This window comes from Dermacentor andersoni, chromosome 10, assembly GCF_023375885.2.
Source record: "Dermacentor andersoni chromosome 10, qqDerAnde1_hic_scaffold, whole genome shotgun sequence".
Classification (NCBI taxonomy): Eukaryota; Metazoa; Arthropoda; class Arachnida; order Ixodida; family Ixodidae; genus Dermacentor; species Dermacentor andersoni.
Window position 1 is genome coordinate 65937272 of NC_092823.1, and position 19656 is coordinate 65956927.

Genomic DNA, 19656 nt, shown 5'->3' on the forward strand with positions numbered 1-19656 from the left:
ACATGCAACAGTGGCCACGCCGAGGAAATGTCCACACGCTGTCCATAACATGCGAGCCGACATTGTCCTTGGGGTAGACTGCTGGCGTCCACTGGTCACAGCAGCAGCTCTGCAGACTCAACGGTGCGATTCCAGGCCAGGACTCCAGAAACGGCGACGCAGTAGTCGGTACGAGCAAGCGTCACTCGCGCTGACGCGCCCTGCTGGCAAGAGCTGCAGTAGCTGTTGGTGACCGCCAGCTCTTTTCTCTGCCACTGAGGGTTGCGAGCCGGATACAGGCGGCCGCCGAAGTTGCTGCGCCGAACTGGCCACAGCGTCACCATAGCTCGGGGTGGCTCGATCGTAGTCAGGGGTAGCAGCGCAGACAATGTGCAGGTGACAGCAAACCAGGGGTCACCACGCTGCGTACACTCAACGCACTCGGCAAACACTAAAGTATTGCAAGGGAGAGGAATTCTGCATGCGCATCGCCCACGTGGTACGATCTTCAACTCGGCTAGCAAAAGATCAGGCAGCTACTCAGATGCCAAGTTCACGTGAACGAAGCTCGCTTCCTTGAGTAGAACGAGTAATTTCAATTCGTGCAAGGCTAACTAGAATGAGGGAAGCAAAGTGCAACACCTCAACACCACGGTCCACCACGTTGTGTCCCTCCACATGCGACAGGCAGCCTCGTAAAGCCTACAGCCTAAAGCGTGACTACGCTGACAACAACCGGTATCCAAAAAACAACGCCCAAAATGGGCACAATACAGGCAGCCATGAGGAGATGTCTCTGTTAGGTGGTCCTACCCCGCTTGGTGCGCACAGCATCCTAGTTGACGGCGCCCCCCATCCCAGATGGTGTCGGAGCGCCCGGTGCCAGGCCGCAATACCAATCTGCCCGTAGCGGCATCAGTGGCCCGCGGCCACCCGGCTCCCAGAGCCACGACTTCATCAGAGTCCAAGAGATTGAAGAACCTATTTGCATAAGAAATTCGGACCCCCCATGACGCTTCCGTACTTGCTTGCTTCAGGCTTGCCAATGCTCCACGGGCACTAAACCTCGCTCTCCCAGGATGTAGACCACGTTGCTCTCATACCGACGAATGTCATTTAAAAAAAAATCATTTCCGAAAAGGCTTAACATGTTGAAAAGTTCAAACACACTACAGCCACCGTCACCTTGCTCAAGGAAGCACGCCGCCGACGCTAGCGATCAAAATCCACGCTAGCCCTGCGCTTTGGTTCAAACAAAGGTCTCGAACGAAGCAAAACTGTTAAAACTATCGTCCGATGCCCCAAGAAGCCCACGTTGGGCAGCCAGATGTGGGATTCTCACCCGTGCTCTTGGGACAAAGGAACGACACCACAGTAGTGCAAACAATCGCAAGGGCCTTTATTGCACCTTTCATAGACTAATGCCTGCTAGCTGAGTTGCTATCCACAAAACATGCCAGTGGGCGCACGACAAATCGCAAAAGTCCGACTCACCACGACTGGATAACGAGCGATATGTTCGCCCCATGCTGGACACCAACGCCTGGTCGTTTGCGCATACGGTCACACGAACGGTGGCGCATTTAAACGATCGTGTTCGTCCATTCCCTGGTAGGCCTCGCGAGACGGTCTCGCAGAAGCATGGATCGGCGCAAGCACGGAACGTCCATGCCGCTTGCCGACCCCGAGCCAAAGAGGAAGAGCCTTCACCTTATTGCGCCCAAGTAACCCCGCCGTTAGGTGGCGTTAGCAGAGCAACACTTGCGCCATCTCTCGTACTACCCTGCAAGCATACCGACAGCCACAGTAAAGCCATGCGGCGAAGCCAAATTACAGGAGACGGCAGCTATGCGAGAAAACATATCAGGGGACACGTGAGAGTCACGCATCCCTACAAAGTGCTCCGAAACGTGTCGCGTACAAATGAACATAGCATTCAGCAGGGTATGCTTCCGCTTAAAAGGCGACAGGGCAACCGTTATCGCAGCGCAAGCGGCAACGATTGCTGGCGCAAATTGCACAGCTCACGCCTGTATCGGCACCCTGTCGCCTAGTATTTGTTATGTATATGTGTCATGTCACATGGTTTCTTATGTAAGAAGTGCTGTTACCACAATTAGAGATATCTTATTATTTCATTATTTCATTCATAATTCAGTAGTCTAACGAACTAGCATTATTTTCCTAGTGTCTCATTCTTTATGTATGTTTTCTAAATTGGACGTCTCATGTATGCCTATGTGTTCAGTGCCCCACTTGCATTCTAGGCAGTTCTCTAGGCAGGCTGCAGACCTGCCATTGTAATCACCCATAAGGGCTGCTGTGTCCAAGGAAAGCGGGAATGTTGAGCGCACCAGACATTATACACTGGCTGATCAGCAGCGGGTTTGGTCGTCCAAGATTCAGCGGGCACATATATATGCTCCTTCTACTGGGGATGAGGGGTTAAAAAGTATACATTCACATTGCACCTTTGTCTTCAGCCAGGACTGTGACACAGAAAAGGGGAAATTGAGGGGCTAGATTTTTTTAGTGACAACTGGGGGGGTAAAACGCCGGCAAACAATGAAACCAAGGAAAGCATGGGAAAAATTAACTTTACCAATAACTAAATATAAGGGTTAAATTTGCAATAAACTTCACATTCTTAATAAAGAAGAAAAACTTTGCCGCTAGTGGAAGCAAGACCCCAAGGTCTCCACACGACGCTTTGTCTACCGATTGAGCTATGGCAATGAATCTATCTATCTATCATCTCTCTCTCTTTCTCTTTCTCTCTTTCTTTTTTTTCTTTCTTTCCTTTCTTCTTTTTTTTAACTCCTGGTTTGCTTGTACAGTGCACAGTCTTTAGCTAGCATCACCTTGTAAGGGGTCACCACAGGAACCGTTTACTTTAGATTCCTAACCATCAGTTTCCTCTTGACCATGAAAGCACATTTGCTGGTTTTCTGAAAGTGGGCTATATGCTTCCTTATCGCTACAATTGCTTTCAGATTCGCTATTCTCACACAATTTCTTTCTGTAAAATGCACGCAGGGAAAACATCGCCTTTCTCTCAATGCTTCATGCCACAAAAAGCACGTGCAAATTCTTTCAAGTGCACAACACAAAAAGTTTTGTCCTCTTATGCACAAGCTGCATGGTTGAAAAGGTTCCCAAAATGTGGCATGACAAACAAAGAAGAAATGCGCACGTGTTGGGCACTCAACATTTGACCGGTTCTGATATTTTCGCCTGTAAGGAGAGGTCAGACACATGACTGCACAGGGTTGATTACTTTAAGTCTGCTCTAAATCTGGTGTCCATTGAAATGCCTTCTCAAGTTCTTCATTGAATGCACAAAAGGATGCAATTTGCAATTATGTAGGAAGATCAACTCGTATGACATGGTTTCTGCAGGCTCTTGTTTAGAGTGCAGCAAGAGAAAAGCAGGGACATGGGTGGTGGAAGAATTGCAGGGTTCCTTTGCTAACACGCATGATGGAGAGACGATGATAGTACACATCATCAGCCACTGTACCGTGGTTTGCTGACATGGACTACGATGACATCCTCTGGAATATTGCTGCTTCTCCCATTACTTTCTTTCTTTTCTTCTGTCTCTCTTCTTTTCTCTTTCTTTTCTGTGCACTTGCAGATATTGTGGGGCATGCAGATGTTCACACATGTAATTACACTGCTGTATTGTTGTTGTTGTTGTTGTTGTTGTTGTTGTTGTGGTAGTTGTTTTTTCACAAATTTATATATAAGCAAAGGCACAATCACACTCGAATCGTACAACTACTTGTATCATTTTAGGGACGAACTCGCACCGAAAACTACTTTTGTATTCCCTACTGCTGATGCAATTAGTGGAGCCTGACTCTAATATCCCCTTCGTTGGGTGTTAAATGCAAAAGTGCTCATGTGCTTGGATTTAGGTCCGTGTTAGAAATGTCCAGGGGGTCAAAAATTAATCCAAGGCCCGCCACTACAGCCTACCTCATTATCACATTGTGGTTTTGGCATGTAAAGTGCCCGATTTTCTTTTTTTTTTTTGTAATGCCTTTTGGACTTCGGACATCCATGTATGCATAACGATACTAGAATTACACAGCTATTCGCATAATTTGTGAAATAACTTGCTTGGGAAGCTCTTCTGTAGATTCGTATCAATGGCGCGACTAGTGGAACCTGATTTTAATATCCCCGCAGCCTTCAAACATCTCGGCAGACACGATACTAGCTGTGACGAACTCGTCATATACTGGCTGTCGCTACTATATCGTCTTGTGTCGGAATGCTTCATCCTATGTGGCAGTACTGACAGCGCCCCGTCTTATGTGCCGACACCATATGGGTACGCAGGTGTTGGTGACTGGACTTCAATTCAAAGCTTCAGTCAGCTCACATGTACTATTGCATTCAGGGCGGGTTGCAAGCGTAAACTGTGGTCAAAGCCCACTCCGAGTCTAGCTAGCTAATATGCAATGCATTTGAGAAAAAATTGTAGACAGTTTCGTCGTTCCAGCGGTGTTGACCCCTGTGCTTTCTGTAATTTGCTTTCCTTGGACACAATGCACAGAGGAGTAGCGGCCATGCCATGCCGGAGCAAGCTGGCTAAATCACGGGAATTCACACTCCTTGGCAGGCCACTGCATTGTGGCGTTGAGGTTTAGGCACACTGCAACCAAAAGAAGCAGACAGCTGAAACCACAAGAGTTGGCGGGCATTGCTTGAATGGGCAAAACGCTCTGTCCTTTTTTTTTGAGCATGTTGCAAGTTAGTGGTACCAACTTGTCCCTGTGAACTTTGCAGCCACTGCTTGCACGTTTCAACTGGTACTGTACGTGAAAAGTAAACGGTGGCCGAGGACCTGATTGTGGTCAATCTCGGAATGCTTTTTGGTCTCGAATAATTAGACAAGATCTTGTAGTCAAGGGTTTATCCGAAAGTATGTCTGGTCAGTTAACATGATGATGAAGAAATTGTGGTCACTCTGATTAAGAAACCTGTACGGACTCCGAAAGATGTTTTTTGACCGTGATGTGGTCAGTGACTGCATGCAACTACTAAGGAACTCACATGGGCTATGAAAAAAAAATTTTTTTTTTCAGCCTGATCTGGTCAGTGATCGCAACATTTTCATCAATATCATCTTGTGTTGCAACATCCCTTTTTTTTATAAGTAATTGCGGTTAGAAGCATGATTGCTGCTTTTCTTCTCAATAGATGAACATGGAAGGGCAGTGTCAGCTCAAGTCTGCGAGAATGGGAAGGAGGCTGTGGTCTCAGTACCGGTTCCCATTCTCAACATTGACAAAGGAGCAGGCGAACAAAAAAGCTCCACCGGTGAGTTGTTTGAAAATAAGTCCGTCACACAAACTTGTCCTCTCCTTATGCCCTTGTAAGTAGGGATTCAAAGGCCACAGAGATTTGTTCACAAGGCTGTTGCAATAGTTTCATGCAAAGAGGCAATTTTTTCATGAAAGTAGGCTGAAAAAGAAAACAATAATTGACTGCTTCTAGAAAGTATAAAACGATTCTAGTTCTGTTACATGATTACAAGTTTGCATTTTCATGGCTGAAGTGTTTAGTCCAGCAGATTCCTGCTCCAAAATTTGTTATGTCCTTTATAAGTAGTTCGTAAAATTTACAGAGGTATTTGTTTCACGGAATTCTGCTTACATTTTTTCAGCAATATTGTAGTTTTTGCCAATGTTTTTGCCACCTCCCATTTATAGTGTGTTCTTTTTTGTTTTGCCTTGCGAGGATCAGATGACGAATACATTTCGGATGAAGAAGGCATTACGATGAGTTCTTCCGATGTGTCATCCGAGTCAGAGGAAGAACCACCGCCCCCAAAACATGAGATTCCTGTGATCGTCATTGACACTCCGCCGGGCGATCAAGACACTGAACTCGACTGGGGTCCCAAAGAAGTGCGAGCTGCCTTGGGTCAAGTAGATAACGACACCTCAGAACATGAAGCGGATGAAATCATCAACGAAGCTGCACATTTAGGTACAAGCACAGTGCCTGAGGGCATGCTCGGTGAAGAGCAGACGACACCTGTCAGTCCCCGGTCGAGTCCCCAGACGTCCAGCGATCAACTCTCGGTACAGAAATCTGCAGAGTTGTCAAGGTCAGCCGAAAGCTTAGTAAATGCCAGTGTCTCCTCAGGTTTGTCCTCTTCATCCAACGTGGACAAGTTCTCGGAGCCCGTTCATGCTGCCGGAGAGGCAGTTCCTGCCATCGTGGAAAGCCTGGAGTCACCGTCTCTTACGGACGTCTCTGATGTAAGTGCTGCAACAGGCACAGCTCCATCTAGTGCTACGACATCTTCGAACGTAGATCGCTCACCTAGGGAAGGCAAGTTAGGCTACGACCTCCTTTTAGATCGTGCTGGCTCAAGTGGAAGCTCGCCGTTGCCCACTCCTGAGAGAGAGGTGGGGGCAGCATTTGAATCGGATGGCGACGTCTCTTCCGAGTCGTCTGCAATGAGATTTGGGAAATTGACTCGTCGTGAAAGTGAAGCCAGCTCTTCAATCGCCTCATCATCTCATCGCTCAATGTCCAGCACAGGGGATGGAAAGTCATCAGGAGCAGATGATTCCAGCTCTGAGGAGCACGGACCTCTTGTTCTGAAGGAACACTCACCAGATGTTGCAAGGACACCGCTCGAAGGAATGCAAGCGTGCATGTCCTTTGGCCACAAGGACATTTCAAGGACTGCTTCTGGAGAGCCAGAGTTGTCCGAAGGGGCTCTTCTCCAAGTCTCTACAACTACCCTGTCGGATCGCCCAGACTCGTCCGAAACGTCAACCACAGACACCTGTGAAGAAGCAACAGTTGTTCACCGCCAGCCACTCCAGGAAGATGATAGAGATGTGTCACCAACGGGATCTTTACTGGACCATGTGGCTCCTGGCATCCACGTCGTTCAATTCTTGGAAGGCAAGGGAGAATGTGCCATTGACACTATGGAGCTGGTACACCCCATTGCCAGTTTTAATGAAGAGAGCCTAGGTGTTCTTCAGTTTGTGCCAACAAAACCGGAAAGTCCAATTGGAACGGATCACATACAGGCAGTTGAGCAAGAAGCAAGTACTGCAAGTGAAGGAGGTAGTCAGAAAGTAGCTGACAGAACAAAGCTCGCCCTTGACTTGAACAAAGAAGAGCCACCAGCGCCAAAGGTAGAAACGCCAGACATTCTTTCGCCGCGAAGCGACATCACTGACGAGGACACAACATGCTCAGCATCTATCAGTGACCAGGAGGTGTTTCCCACCGACGCCGACAAGCTCGTTATTGTTGAGGACCCCGCAGTGTCGTCTCCTATCCCACAGCCTGTTCCTAGAGAGTTGCTGCACGCCCCAATTGCAAGCATGAGCGACGAAGATGATCTCACAGCATCTGATCTCAGCAGGAGAGGTTTGCAGCATGGCAAATCGGAGCCTTCGGTGTCTAAGAAGACGCTTTTGGAAACGATGAAGGAGGTTCAGGAGGCAATGGGTGTTGCAGCTGCTGCGACTCCTGTGGGCCAACAAAGTGATGGGGATGAATTCACAGTCTCTGAGTGGGCCAGAGAAGGTGGTGACAAAGAGTCACTTTCTTTCATTGAAGATCTCAAGGCAGAGTTCAGTTTCGACGACAGGAACGTGACGCGCAGGCGCAGGAGAAAGAGGGTGCCATCTGGCAACAAAGAAAACGCGGAGGAAGCCGTAGAGGCTGTCAACATCGATCACCTTAAAACCAGCCAGGAAGCACTGGATGAACACCTCGTAGGTCACTTGGAGCCTCCTCAACCTAGTAATGCTGCCTTTACAACCATCACTGGCGGCCACGATGTGAAGACCAGTTTGCATGTTGACTCAACAGTAGCAGAAGTACCTGGGCATCACAAAGGCCACTCTCCCCTCCGAGAACCACCAAGGTATCAGGGTTATGGTGGCTCATTTGTGGAAAAAGTTCGTAGCCGCTCTAGTGAAGGCACTGGCACTGGCAGCGGTGAGCCTCAGGTACCATCAGGCGATGTCATCTACCTCAGGTCTCTCAACATCAACTTGCAAAGACTCGACTTCCCCTCCATCCGTTCCTCATCACCCAGCAGCCGTGGCTCCTGCGAAGAGCTGGACTCTGACTGTGGACTTACCGTGGCTGGAGGAACGGGGCCGGTGGTTCAGAGTACTCAGCCTCCTGTGGCACACTCCGCACCCATCAAGATTGAGAGGCCCGTGAAGAGTGCTGACCCACGGATCCGTGTTAGGCCTAACCAATTTCCAGAGAGCTTCCCTGTGTCATCGACGCCACTGCGTCCTTGTGCTGATCCAGTGACAGCCATGCTGATGAGCCGGAGAGAACAGCTGGCCCGCAAGAGCGTGCATGAAGACATACAGAATTTGCCTTACTTTGACAGTCTTAGTCTGGCCGGTGACTTTGACGACTTCAAGACACCACCCGAGGCCAACACGCCGACTGAGACTTTTGGTACACCTCCAACCTCGCGTCCCTGTTACCTTTCAGCACTGCATGCTGCCACCGATCCCGAAAGGGAAAGAGCGAGGCGCGAAGCCCGTGAACGTGCTAGGCTAAAAAGTGATGAAGAGCTAGGTCTGAGCCCGTGCAGCTACCGGAAAAAGTATGCACGCACACCAGCCTTCGATGAGATTACGCTTACTGACCTCCTGGACCAAGAAGACGAGACATTCAATGCGCTAGACGACAGGTCATCACTGCGAAGTTTCAGCACAGCTCAGCACAGACTGGCACAGTTCGAAGATGACGACGAGTTTGGAGGAGGCCTGGACAACAACGGCAATGACTCCGCCACACCAGTTGCCTCGCCAGCAAGGTCCACAGACGACCTTGATGGGATTGATGACGTGGTTGTAGGCGGCATAACTCTCATGGATCCATATCAAATCCGGGCGGACGTCTGGAAGCCCAAGCCACCGAAGCCCAAGCGACGCCTCTTTGCCAGGAATGAGGACGACGACCGAAAGACTACACCATCTCCAGCTGCATCGACAACTAGGAGAAACCTCTTGTCCTTTTTAGGCTTTAACCGGAGCAGCAGTGGAGGTGACAGCTCAGCTGCAACGACCAAGGAGAAGAAGGAGAGCTACAACCGCGAGAAGGCGGCCAAGGATGTTGCCGAGAGCGAGAGGAGTAAGAGCTTCTCGAGGCTGCGTTTGTCCAAGACACCACGGCCGGAGAAGTCCTCATCACCGAAGAAAGCGCCGGCAGCCAAGTCGGACAGCGCACCCTGCTCGACAGAAAGGGTCAACGCCTCACCCGAGCCTGTGGCACCCAAAGCTGCCTCTGTTGTCTCATCGGTCTCTAGGCAGCACTCGCATCAACCCCGTCCTGTCGTGCGGGAGGAGATGAAGAAGCACATCAGCCTGGACAACCTCAAGTCACAGCCAATGCAGCTGCCAGCCAAGAGCAGGAGTATCGAGTTTGGCATCATGACTGCACCAAGAGCAACTGGTGAGTTTGTTTTTACCAGACTTTGTCATGGTTTACATGATGCGTGTATCTAAATTCCATGTGCATTATCAGTTTTTCTTTAGTTGACACCACTGACACATAGTTAATGAAACTAAAACAGCTGCATCTTAACCAAAGCGTGAAAATTTCTGAAGCTTGTCATTTATGTACGTCGACCATGTGCCTGCTGCATTGGTCTACTAGTTACATTGCACGCTGCTTGCTGAATGAGGATGATGATTGTGGCACCCAGTAGTGGGTTGGAAGCATGACAAACAAGGCATAACGAGGGCACATAGGGCAAGAATACTGCGCGGTTTTTTTTTTAAATACTGTTGGAGCCTTCATACATCTCCATGCCTCCAACGTGCAAGTCAGCAGCATATCATTCATTCATTGAGTTTAATATCCAAAAGCAACAGTGCAGCTACACAAGATGCTGAGATTTGACTATATCTGGTGATGTTGTTTATGTAATCGTAGCTGATCTAACTTGAACAATCAGATGTCTCATTACTGTTTGTGGCATTGCACTTTTACTGTGTATTCTTGCCCCAAGCGTAAACCGCTAATGTCTGCTTTCTTTTTTTCTTTTTCTTGAAGGCGAAGAAGACTGCTTTGCAGACTCTGATGACCGAGACCTTGATGGAAGTGCCGAAACTGGTGGGACCAGTGACAAGAAAGTCAAGGTAGGATCAGATGATAGACCAGATTACATTCTGTGTTACTACAGCAGAAAAATGTGTGATGCCACTCTTAGCATCTGTGAAGCAGGCATACAGGTAATGTCCCATGATGTTGTTTTGCACAAAAAACTGGACAGAAAGTCAAGGCACACCACCTCACACAACAAGTACTTGCTGCCAACTAACGCTACCAAAGAAATTACATTGATGTGTATGTGCAGAGAACATAGCAAAGAAAAAAATTCAAACACATCCAAGGAACAGTCCATCCATTTCTGATGAGACGTATTTAAAATAATGTTAGCTGTTTTTTCGATAACGATACCGCAGGTTTGCTGAATCGCTAGTTATTGTCAGGAAACACTTCCACTGAACAGTTCCACGTAGGCACTTGTCTCAGTTGTGGCTTAAAGTACCACAACTCTCGAAGCACTCACCAGTGATGATACCTTATTTTCCTAGTTGGTTACTGGGTCGTGTAGCATCGCGCTGACAAAATGTATAAGCATCCACTATTTCAACTCAATCATATACTGAAAACAAAGTGTTAAAGTTTTAACGTTCCTGCAGCCCCATTTGGCACTTTCCATCATTCAGATGATGGAAAGTCCCACATCTGCAATTACTGTTCAAATGGAAAATGTGGGCTTCTTTAATGCAGGCTTAGGTCACTGTGGGCCTGCAAAGATCCCCTTGTGGCAAAGCAATAACATGCACAGTTTCCACAAGGCAGGGAAAGAATGTCACTTGCAGACACTGGCTGAGGCAAAGGGAAGAGAGTGCCCTTGTTGGTAGTGAAGCTTGCTTCCTGGCAGCATGGCAACATGACATTTCAGTTTCTGGTGTGTTCTTTAATAATGAAATAATTTGAAGAATGATTGCAGTAGAATGCCTCCTGGGCAGCATTTTACAACTTCCAGCGTACTACCAAATTTTCTCATTGGAGATGGACAATCCAGTGTCATGCAGGGTTAATAGGGATGCAAACACATTTTGGTTGACTGTGTAGGTGGCCGTTGTATGATGAAATGTGCTTAATGTTAGACAGAGGTAAATGTCACATCACATTGCATGTTCTGATCGAGGAAGAAAGTCTTGGTTTCAATGGGTGCATGTGCCCTGTGGTAATTTTTTTTTTATTTGTATACAATTTTATCTGAAGACGTGCTGTCTGATTGAATCGCAGCTTTGCAATGATTGTTCAGTAGCGTAAGCTACCATGTGCAGAGCAGTGCACAATGCAAAGCTTAAAGCTTTCTTGTTGCACAACTTTTCGGACTACCCTGTCCCGTAATACAAGCATTAAATGCCAATCTGGGCTGGTCCAGCGTACGTAAGTATATTGTAAAAAGAAATCTGAATGCACTACAAGTACAATTGCTCAATTATGTCGCTCTTTCCTTACACGTGGCAAGGGTGTTGAGCCCTCTCACAGCAGTTCATTGGCCCTCGCGTGTCTCTTATCGGACGCAGGCCATCGATCCACGCAAGCTTGAGCGCCTGACCCTGCGGGTTCAGCGTCAGCAGGAGCGGAAGCGACAGCGGACGGCCCAGGAACTTCAGCGGCGACTCGAGGAGATCGAAGTGAGCCTGCGCTCCCTGGAGCATCGGGGAGTCCTCGTGGAGAGGGCGCTACGGGGCGAGGAGGATGAGGATGAAGGTAACTATATTTTAAGGACTCAAGGATTTAGCCTGGCAAGAATTCCAGGATTTTAACTTTATCCTTGAAAAAGGAGGTGCGCATTAGTTCGGTAGTTAGAAATGCAGGGCATGCCCTTGGTTTCTTGCAATAAAGTTTAAAACATGTAAGCTTGATGTAAAAAATGCGTTGTATAACAGGCTAACTTGGCAGTGTGAGTCCTGGGGGGGATATTTCTGCTTTTTAAGTGTAACAGCAATGAAAAAAGAACTTGGCTGGATCTCTTTGTGTGAACAATGGAGCATGTTGCATCTCACTCGTTTATTCAGTTTTTCTAGAATCACATGAGGATGTGCTAGACAGGCTATGTACAACCCCCACAATGTTTTCCCGCATAGAGTCCATTCTTTTCAACTTGGCCGTACGTTTGCAGAATGGATCTCTTCAAAAATTGTTTTTTTAAGAGATAAGAGAGGAGCAAGTTTTGGCTCAGGCCCTACTCCGATGCGGCCTATTCAAATACATGTAAAATGCAAGAACGCTTTTCTCAGATAACCCCTGGACCGATTTTAATGAAATTTGTTGCATTCAAGAGAGATAGTTAAATTCTAGTGACTGTTGGAAGCAGAATTTCAATTTAGGGCCTCAATTTCGTTAAAATAACTTTAAAGAATTCGCAAGTCTGAAAAAAATAGACGCACAAAGTTTATAAATTAATATCTCTGCATCAGGAGCAGATATCATGGTTCTGTAAATGGCATCCATTAGATCAATCAAAGTGGACAAATTCAATATGTCAATCTATATCTTACGTGAATTTGTTACGTTGCGTGCAAGGGTTCTGCAAAAGCTGTATATCCGTATTATTGAATTTTTTTAGACTCGTGTAATATATCAATTTTGTCCGCTTTAGATGTACTACCATATGGAATTCACAGAATTGTGATATTATATTCCCTTGCTGAGTTACAGAGCTGTAAACTTTATAGTTGCGTTTCTTGATATTTTTCTATTTTTTGCCAATTTTTAATAAAATATTGACGACCTAAATAAAATATTCGAAACCAACAGTCACTAGATTTTAAGTTTTTCTTTTAAATGCAACAAACCTCGTCAAATTTGGTGCTGTGGTTGCTGAGAAAAACGAATTCTGGTTTTACATGTATTTAGATAGGAGCACCCGAGCTAAAGCTTCCTCTTAGTTCTGCAAACGATTGCCACGTATATTGTCACTATTTGCAGATTTGGTGTACCAGAAGAATGGGGGACTTGTTTTACCGCCATTTGCCCAAACATCTTAATGGTGCTGCAGGTCACTTGTGAATAAAGAATAAAATATATAAATGAATGCATTTTGCCAGTACTAACCTGCGAGGCTCATAACTTGAGAATAAGGAAGAAACTCAAAAAGTAAATTAAGAACTGTGCTGAGAATAAAACTGAAAACGGTAAGTGTCATATTGATAAATAGAAAGGTGCCAGTAAGGAATAGAGAGAAAAATGGGTGTAGCTGATATTCTAGTTGAGAGTAACAGAAGAAATGTAGTTCAGAAGCGTAAACTGTTGGGCCAGTTGGTGCAGCATGTAGTGTCATTGAGCGGAAATACGGGTGGGAAGAAACGGAGTGGAAGTCTGTCCTGTCCACTCCGTTTCTTCCCACCCGTATTTCCGCTCAACGACACTACAGGAAGAAATGTAGTTGGGAAACTAATGTAATGTTTAAAACAGATCACTGTTGGTTTATTAAAGTGGCAGAATAGGTTCTGAGGGCAGGAGGATGTCGGGAATGGCAGATTACATTAGGTTGTGGGATGAGACTGGGAAATTAGTGGGCATAAGGTGGAGTGACCTGGTGCCAGACAGGAGTACTATAACTTTAAAACTCTGGGAGAGGGGGCACTTTTGTGCCATAGGCAGAAATAGACATGACGATGATGGCCCCTAACAGCCACATCATATAGCAGCGTGTTATCAAGAGGGATCCTTATCCAACTGACTTGCCCAATTGTCATTCTGTTGTTACAACTTTTTAGCGTGGAGAACATAATTAGCATTTTATAAGCCTGGACAGCCTTGCCTCAGCTAGAACAGCAGCAGCTTCGTTGCCTTTTTCTTTTTCTTTCTTCTTTTAAATAATGGCGGCACAGCACAGAGAAAAAATTGTTTAATAATAGTAGTTCTCATGTGTCATAGTGAAAGTATTAGTATTGAAAATTGGGCAATCAATGGAAAGGGGAATAAGTGAAGATAAGCTGTGATGGTTGATTTCAACTAAGCCTTAAGGTTGAGGTGACCTTCAAATTGCTGAAGACTGTAAATGAAATGCGAGACAAAAGGTAACAACCTCATCATTCAAGGTCTAAAAGCGGCCTTCCTAAGTCTTGCGGGATCTTGAGGGAGATTTTATAGCCAGCATTTCACTGATGTATAACTTAATAATATAGGTAAGATTTCATTATGGGTATAAATTAACCAAGTTTAGGCTAAAGTAATCAGCTCGCAGCTTAACTTATCAGCTGTGTGCGGTTGTTTGGAAATGCCTCAGAGTGAATAATTAGAGCAACCTGGGGCCCATGTCTGCATTACCTGGCAGGTCATGACAAAAATGAAAAGAGAGTTGCTGCAAGCGTCAGTTTCATATCTGGGTGCAAACATGTTTTTTTCGTGACAGATTGGGAAAACGCCAGCCCCAATCTGCCTATGCACATAAAGATATTACTTCCCTGTTTATATTTATGTGTCCTTGACTTGCTGTTGATCTTATCCAGAATAAAGTTATTGCTCAAGTAGCAAGCATTCAGTCCTGGTGAGTCTGAACAGTTGAACATGTGAACATTTTCCTGCAGAGTACTTATGTTTCTTCCGGATGTTACAGATCTTCAAGCAGAAGAGAAAGACCTGACACAAGTGCTGTTTCGGTTGATGCGGCAGAAGAACAAGTTGTCCAGGGAGGAACAAGAACTGCTAATAAGGTATGCAATTCAGCAGTTTTACGTCAAGCAAAAAGGCCACTTCCGACCACAACAGCATGTGTGGCAGTACCAGGAAAACTGCAGTTAAGTGTCTCGTAAAAGTAGGTTCACACGACGAACCAAATCACTGAGTTCATCCATGGGTGAACCATAACATCTCGCAGCAAATCTGAGTCATTACTGGCAAGACGACAACACAGTGTGCCACCGTATTACATCGTACTCTGTCCACAAACTGAATCGGCAGTTCGGTCGGCCTTGTGATTCCACGTTGAAATGTAAGGAAGTAACTTACCTCCTCGTTCTGTGAGGAATTAACCACAGGGCAATGCCGCGTTTTCACCAGACACCCGCTCATGGTAGCCCAGTGGCTATGGTTTGTGCTGCTGAGATCGAGATTGCAGATTCAGTCGTGGCCCTCGGCAGCCACATTACTATGGAGGCAAAACGCAAGAACGCTCGTGTGTACTGCACGTTATTGGTGACTGTGCGACTTTTTTGGTTGTGGTGGCATGGATAGGAAATTCACGGAAACAGCGTTGCCATAATCTATTCCCTGGTGGCATGGTTATGTGTGGCAAGTGCTCCTTCCAACTATATGACAGCGATGGTGTGCCAGTGGCTTGCCAAAGCTTCCAGCCATGTCTCGGGCTCTAAACTGCATTGAGGAGGAGTTGCATTGGGAAGTGTGCTCAGTTACAAAACACGTAACTTGTTTTAGAGAAGTATGGCCAGGTTGGCAGGCAGGTGTGACATTGCTCATGGGAGATGGCCGTCTCTTACCATTCATACGAAGACTGACGTCATGGCTACCACGTTTTCCTGACGCCAACTGTTGTGTTGGCAGCGGCAGGCAAACGGGGGCCAGACTAGGACTGAGCCGGCTGAAAACCAGACTAGGACTGAGCCGGCTCACGGCTGTTTATTACTAAAAAGGACTTCACACGCCAGATGACACCTCCTGATTGGTCCCAGCTCATCACATGACAGAAGGGGGTGCGCCATCTAGCTAAACTACTACGAAACATAAATGTATGATAACACAGAGATCTGGCAGGGGGCGACACTATACTACACCAACCATGCTTTAAGGTTTTTCTATAAGCCTGCTGGGGATAACGATAATGACATTTACCGACTTTGTGGTGTTGTAGAGTAGTACGCTCTGCTTCATCATCGCCTGGCGCTTTCCACGCAGGGTCAAGGACCTGGAACTAGAGGACCAACAGTCAAAACTGCAGCAGGAGATGCGTGAACGAATGGCAATTGATGGTAAGTGTCCTATGTTGCCAACACATGCTGTGCAATCAGCATAGACAACTTGCTTTTATCCAGAGATGCCTACGCTTTTCATTGCAATGCTTCATACCTTTACCTATTCAGAACCAAATCAGTACTGCACAATTGCACTGTCATATATTGCATTCCATTGACATTAGGGGAGGATGAAATCTGAAATGCTGAGCAGGACAACCCTGTCAGGCAAATTACTTGAAGCCCGTGTCCTTCAGAGCAACTCTACAGTGTAGCTTGGAGCACACTAAAGTGAACTTTAGTTTCACGGTTCCATCAGCATCTATTTTAATTTTGACTGGTACATTCATGCCAAAGCAGCCAAACTAATAATGCAACTGGCGTGACTTCGTGAGGTAGCTAAATCCTTCCGATAGGGTGGACTCTGTTTAACCCTTTGGGGTCGTGGCTATTTATTTGCCCACTTTGAAGTTCCAGTTGGGGACTTCAGTGTCCATGCATTTTGGATGCTGCTCAGAAAAGCACTTCTGTGAACAAACAAGTTATTGATTTTTTCTGTCTTTATTTATTTATTTCTGAGGCTTGTAATGGTACTGGAGCATTGTATGGCAGGGCTCGAAACATTCTCTTGGGTGAAGGCTGAGGTTTCAACTGCGGGTTTTACAGTAGAATATGGTCTCCTTCCTGCCTTCTTTCGATCACTGCAAAAAGCACGGTTCTTGCTGTAACTTGTGGAACTTTTTTTAACTGAACTGTGGCATGCCGTAAAACACACCCAAAAAACATGTGATCCTTTCCGTACCTAGCCCCATGAAAAGCACATGTGAATTTCTTCAATTGTACCACTCAAGAAGCACTGCCCTCGTATGCAGACACTGCAAAGTGTTATTACCAGTTCATTCATCTATAGGGGCACATTAGAGTCCTCCCTTCAAAGTGATCAGTAGAAAACATCCTGTCATATGGAGAGAAAAAAATCTAATTCAAATCGACCAATCTAAATTGCATTGATAGCTGTTAAGCACAAAGTTTTGTCTTGAAATCCCGGCCACAGGAGCCTCATTTTAATGGAGAGAGAATGAAAAAATGCCCATGTACCATACAGCGGGCACACATTTATTTATTTATTTATTTATTTATTTATTTATTTATTTATTTATTTATTTATTCTAGTAATACCGTCTGGGCCGGAGAGGTTGTAGAGGGGATTGGTTATATCATTTCAGTAACTTTTACAATTTTTGCTAGTGCATTACTTTGAAATAACATAATATAAAGGAAGCACAGGTAAGTTGTATTACTTCACTATAGAATGTTAGCTAGTGCAGAATATAATTGCTGATGATTGGTAATGGCAACTGGTGATAAAGGAGCCCCGGAGGTGGAAATTTACACAAGTCCCTCTCTACTAGGTCCATCGTAGTATGCTTGTTCTTTTGGGATGCTAAACCAAAATTCCTGTACAATTTGCCACTAGAGACTTTGTCATTTTTGCAGTCATTTTGTGTATATGTAGTCTGCTCGAAGGGACTCGAAGGAAAATACTAAGTTGAGCTAGATGGAAAGATTAGGCCTCTGTAATAACAATTCGTCACTCTTAGCGGGAACACCAAGTTCTTGCTATCGAGAAAAATAACAAAAAATAGGAAATCGTAGTGGCGCCACCTGTTGTGGACTATGGTACCTCTCACGTGACATCAGCCCCGGCTGAGTCACGTCAGCCCTAGCTCTGTGATGTCAGCCCTGGCTGAATTTTGGCACGGCCGGCTTGAATTGAGAAGCAGCAGAGGGACCTTGGATGGCAATTTTCTGTGCAAGAAATGGACATATGCTCATCATCATCAGCAGCAGCAGCCTATTTTATGTCCACTGCAGAATGAAGGCCTCTCCCTGCGATCTACAATTACCCCTGTCCTGCGCCAACTAATTCCAGCCAGCGCCTGCGAATTTCTTAATTTCATCACCCCACCATATATGTTGACATATATGGTGGCACACAGAGAACGAGCAATTGTTGCGAGCCACTGCCACGCAACATTGCATAAGGTCGGTGGTTACTACGCCGTTATCAAGAAATCACAGTTTGGTAATGCTTCGTTCATGCATTGTGGATTGCCGATAACAGTTCACGGTGGCATACTACCTTTCGAACATCACATCTTTTTTGCCCACAGCGACGTAGATAACATAGCTTTACAGCTCTTGTGTGGCTTACCCGCAGTCGTAATGACGAGACCATGATGTCCGAGACCTTCGCAGAATGGCGGCATGCCGCAGTAGTTTCCAATGTTTCTGCTTTCAGTCAACCAGAATGAATCACTCTCATGTGCAGAATACATTCATGTCCCGCTGGTAGTAAAATATATTACAAGCTCTCAAATAAAATATAGCGGTTGTACTCGCAGTTTCAAAATGACAGGTGATCGGAACCAGGCGCTATTTTTAAAGAGCTCTACAATAATGCATTTCGTTCTTTAGACAGATGCTTCTCACTGAAATTTGCAGTTAGATGCAGGAACATACCAGGACCAAAGAATGACACCGAAAATCTGGTTTTCGGACCAAAGTGCTGCCAAATTGTAACTGCTGACGCCAACTTCAGTGCCGTTAATTTTCAAGCATATTGAAGGCCGAGTCTATATATAATGAAGTACTGATATAACAACCACTTTTTGCAGTACTATCAAGTTTGTTATAAACGGGTTTGACTGTATAACCAATTTAACCAGGGTGAGATTTCATTGCAGTTGGCCTTAACCTGGGCACTGATGTATTGCTTAGTCTAGCATGTCTTACATGAGTGTTATCTACAACTTCGGAACACGTTTACGTGTGCATATCGCATCATTGGTGTGCAGAACATCAGAGGTGAAGACAGCATGGCATGTATGCAGTATTTTGCTTCACATGTACCTAATCTTTTTCTTTTCAGATGCAGAGAAGTCTCCACGAGACATTGAGAAGGAGCGGGAAATCCTCAACGAGATGCTGGAAATTGTGGAGAAGCGGGATCGGCTAGTGGCCCAGATGGATCAGCTCAGGATACGGTACGAACACCACACAGATGAGCACTAGCTCGAATGTGAAACGTTATCTAATACCGTTAACCTTAAGGAGGCCCTGAAGTAGCTTTTCGTCAAACCTGAGCAACACACTGAAATGAATGCAGTGCCTTTCAAAGTGTATGCTCGTGAAGGAATTTTAATGTGATTAGCATTCTTTGGGAACATTGGAATGCGATACTGCCCACCTAGCAATATGTAGTATCTAACCTCTTTCACCCAGTGATCCAAGTTGTCTACGAGCCTGGGCTACTAGGTATGTGCTAGCTAGTTGCCATCTTGCTGTTGGCTGCTGTCTGGCCTAGCAGGCAACTTTTCTCAGTGGGTATGTACCACTGGGTATGTGGCTGAACAGAAAACTTAAGCGCTTACCTCTTTCATGTCACTCTTTAATAAAAAAATTAATCCTTTAAAATTTATCTGGTGCTAATCAGAATTGAACCCGTGTTGTACGGGTTCCTCAACACAGCAGCCCGATGCTTTAGCACCACACCATGAATGCGTGTGGGAAACGAGGGAACAGTTCTCAGCATTCACATGCGCCGGCGCACCATGCATCTTGGAGGCCATGCGCAGACTTTGGAGCTGTGCCA

General features: G+C 45.9%; 1 protein-coding gene across 1 annotated transcript in view; it reads left to right on the top strand.

The window, feature by feature from the left end:
* The window catches only part of Mical (Molecule interacting with CasL), a 105353-nt gene that overhangs the window by 76357 nt on the left and 9340 nt on the right, over positions 1-19656 (top strand). The window contains exons 18-24 of the mRNA XM_050191147.3: positions 5191-5310; positions 5737-9450; positions 10054-10139; positions 11610-11796; positions 14651-14747; positions 15946-16019; positions 18934-19048. Of these exons, the coding sequence (XP_050047104.1) occupies positions 5191-5310; positions 5737-9450; positions 10054-10139; positions 11610-11796; positions 14651-14747; positions 15946-16019; positions 18934-19048 (4393 nt within the window). The remainder of the gene's footprint in view (positions 1-5190; positions 5311-5736; positions 9451-10053; positions 10140-11609; positions 11797-14650; positions 14748-15945; positions 16020-18933; positions 19049-19656) is intronic.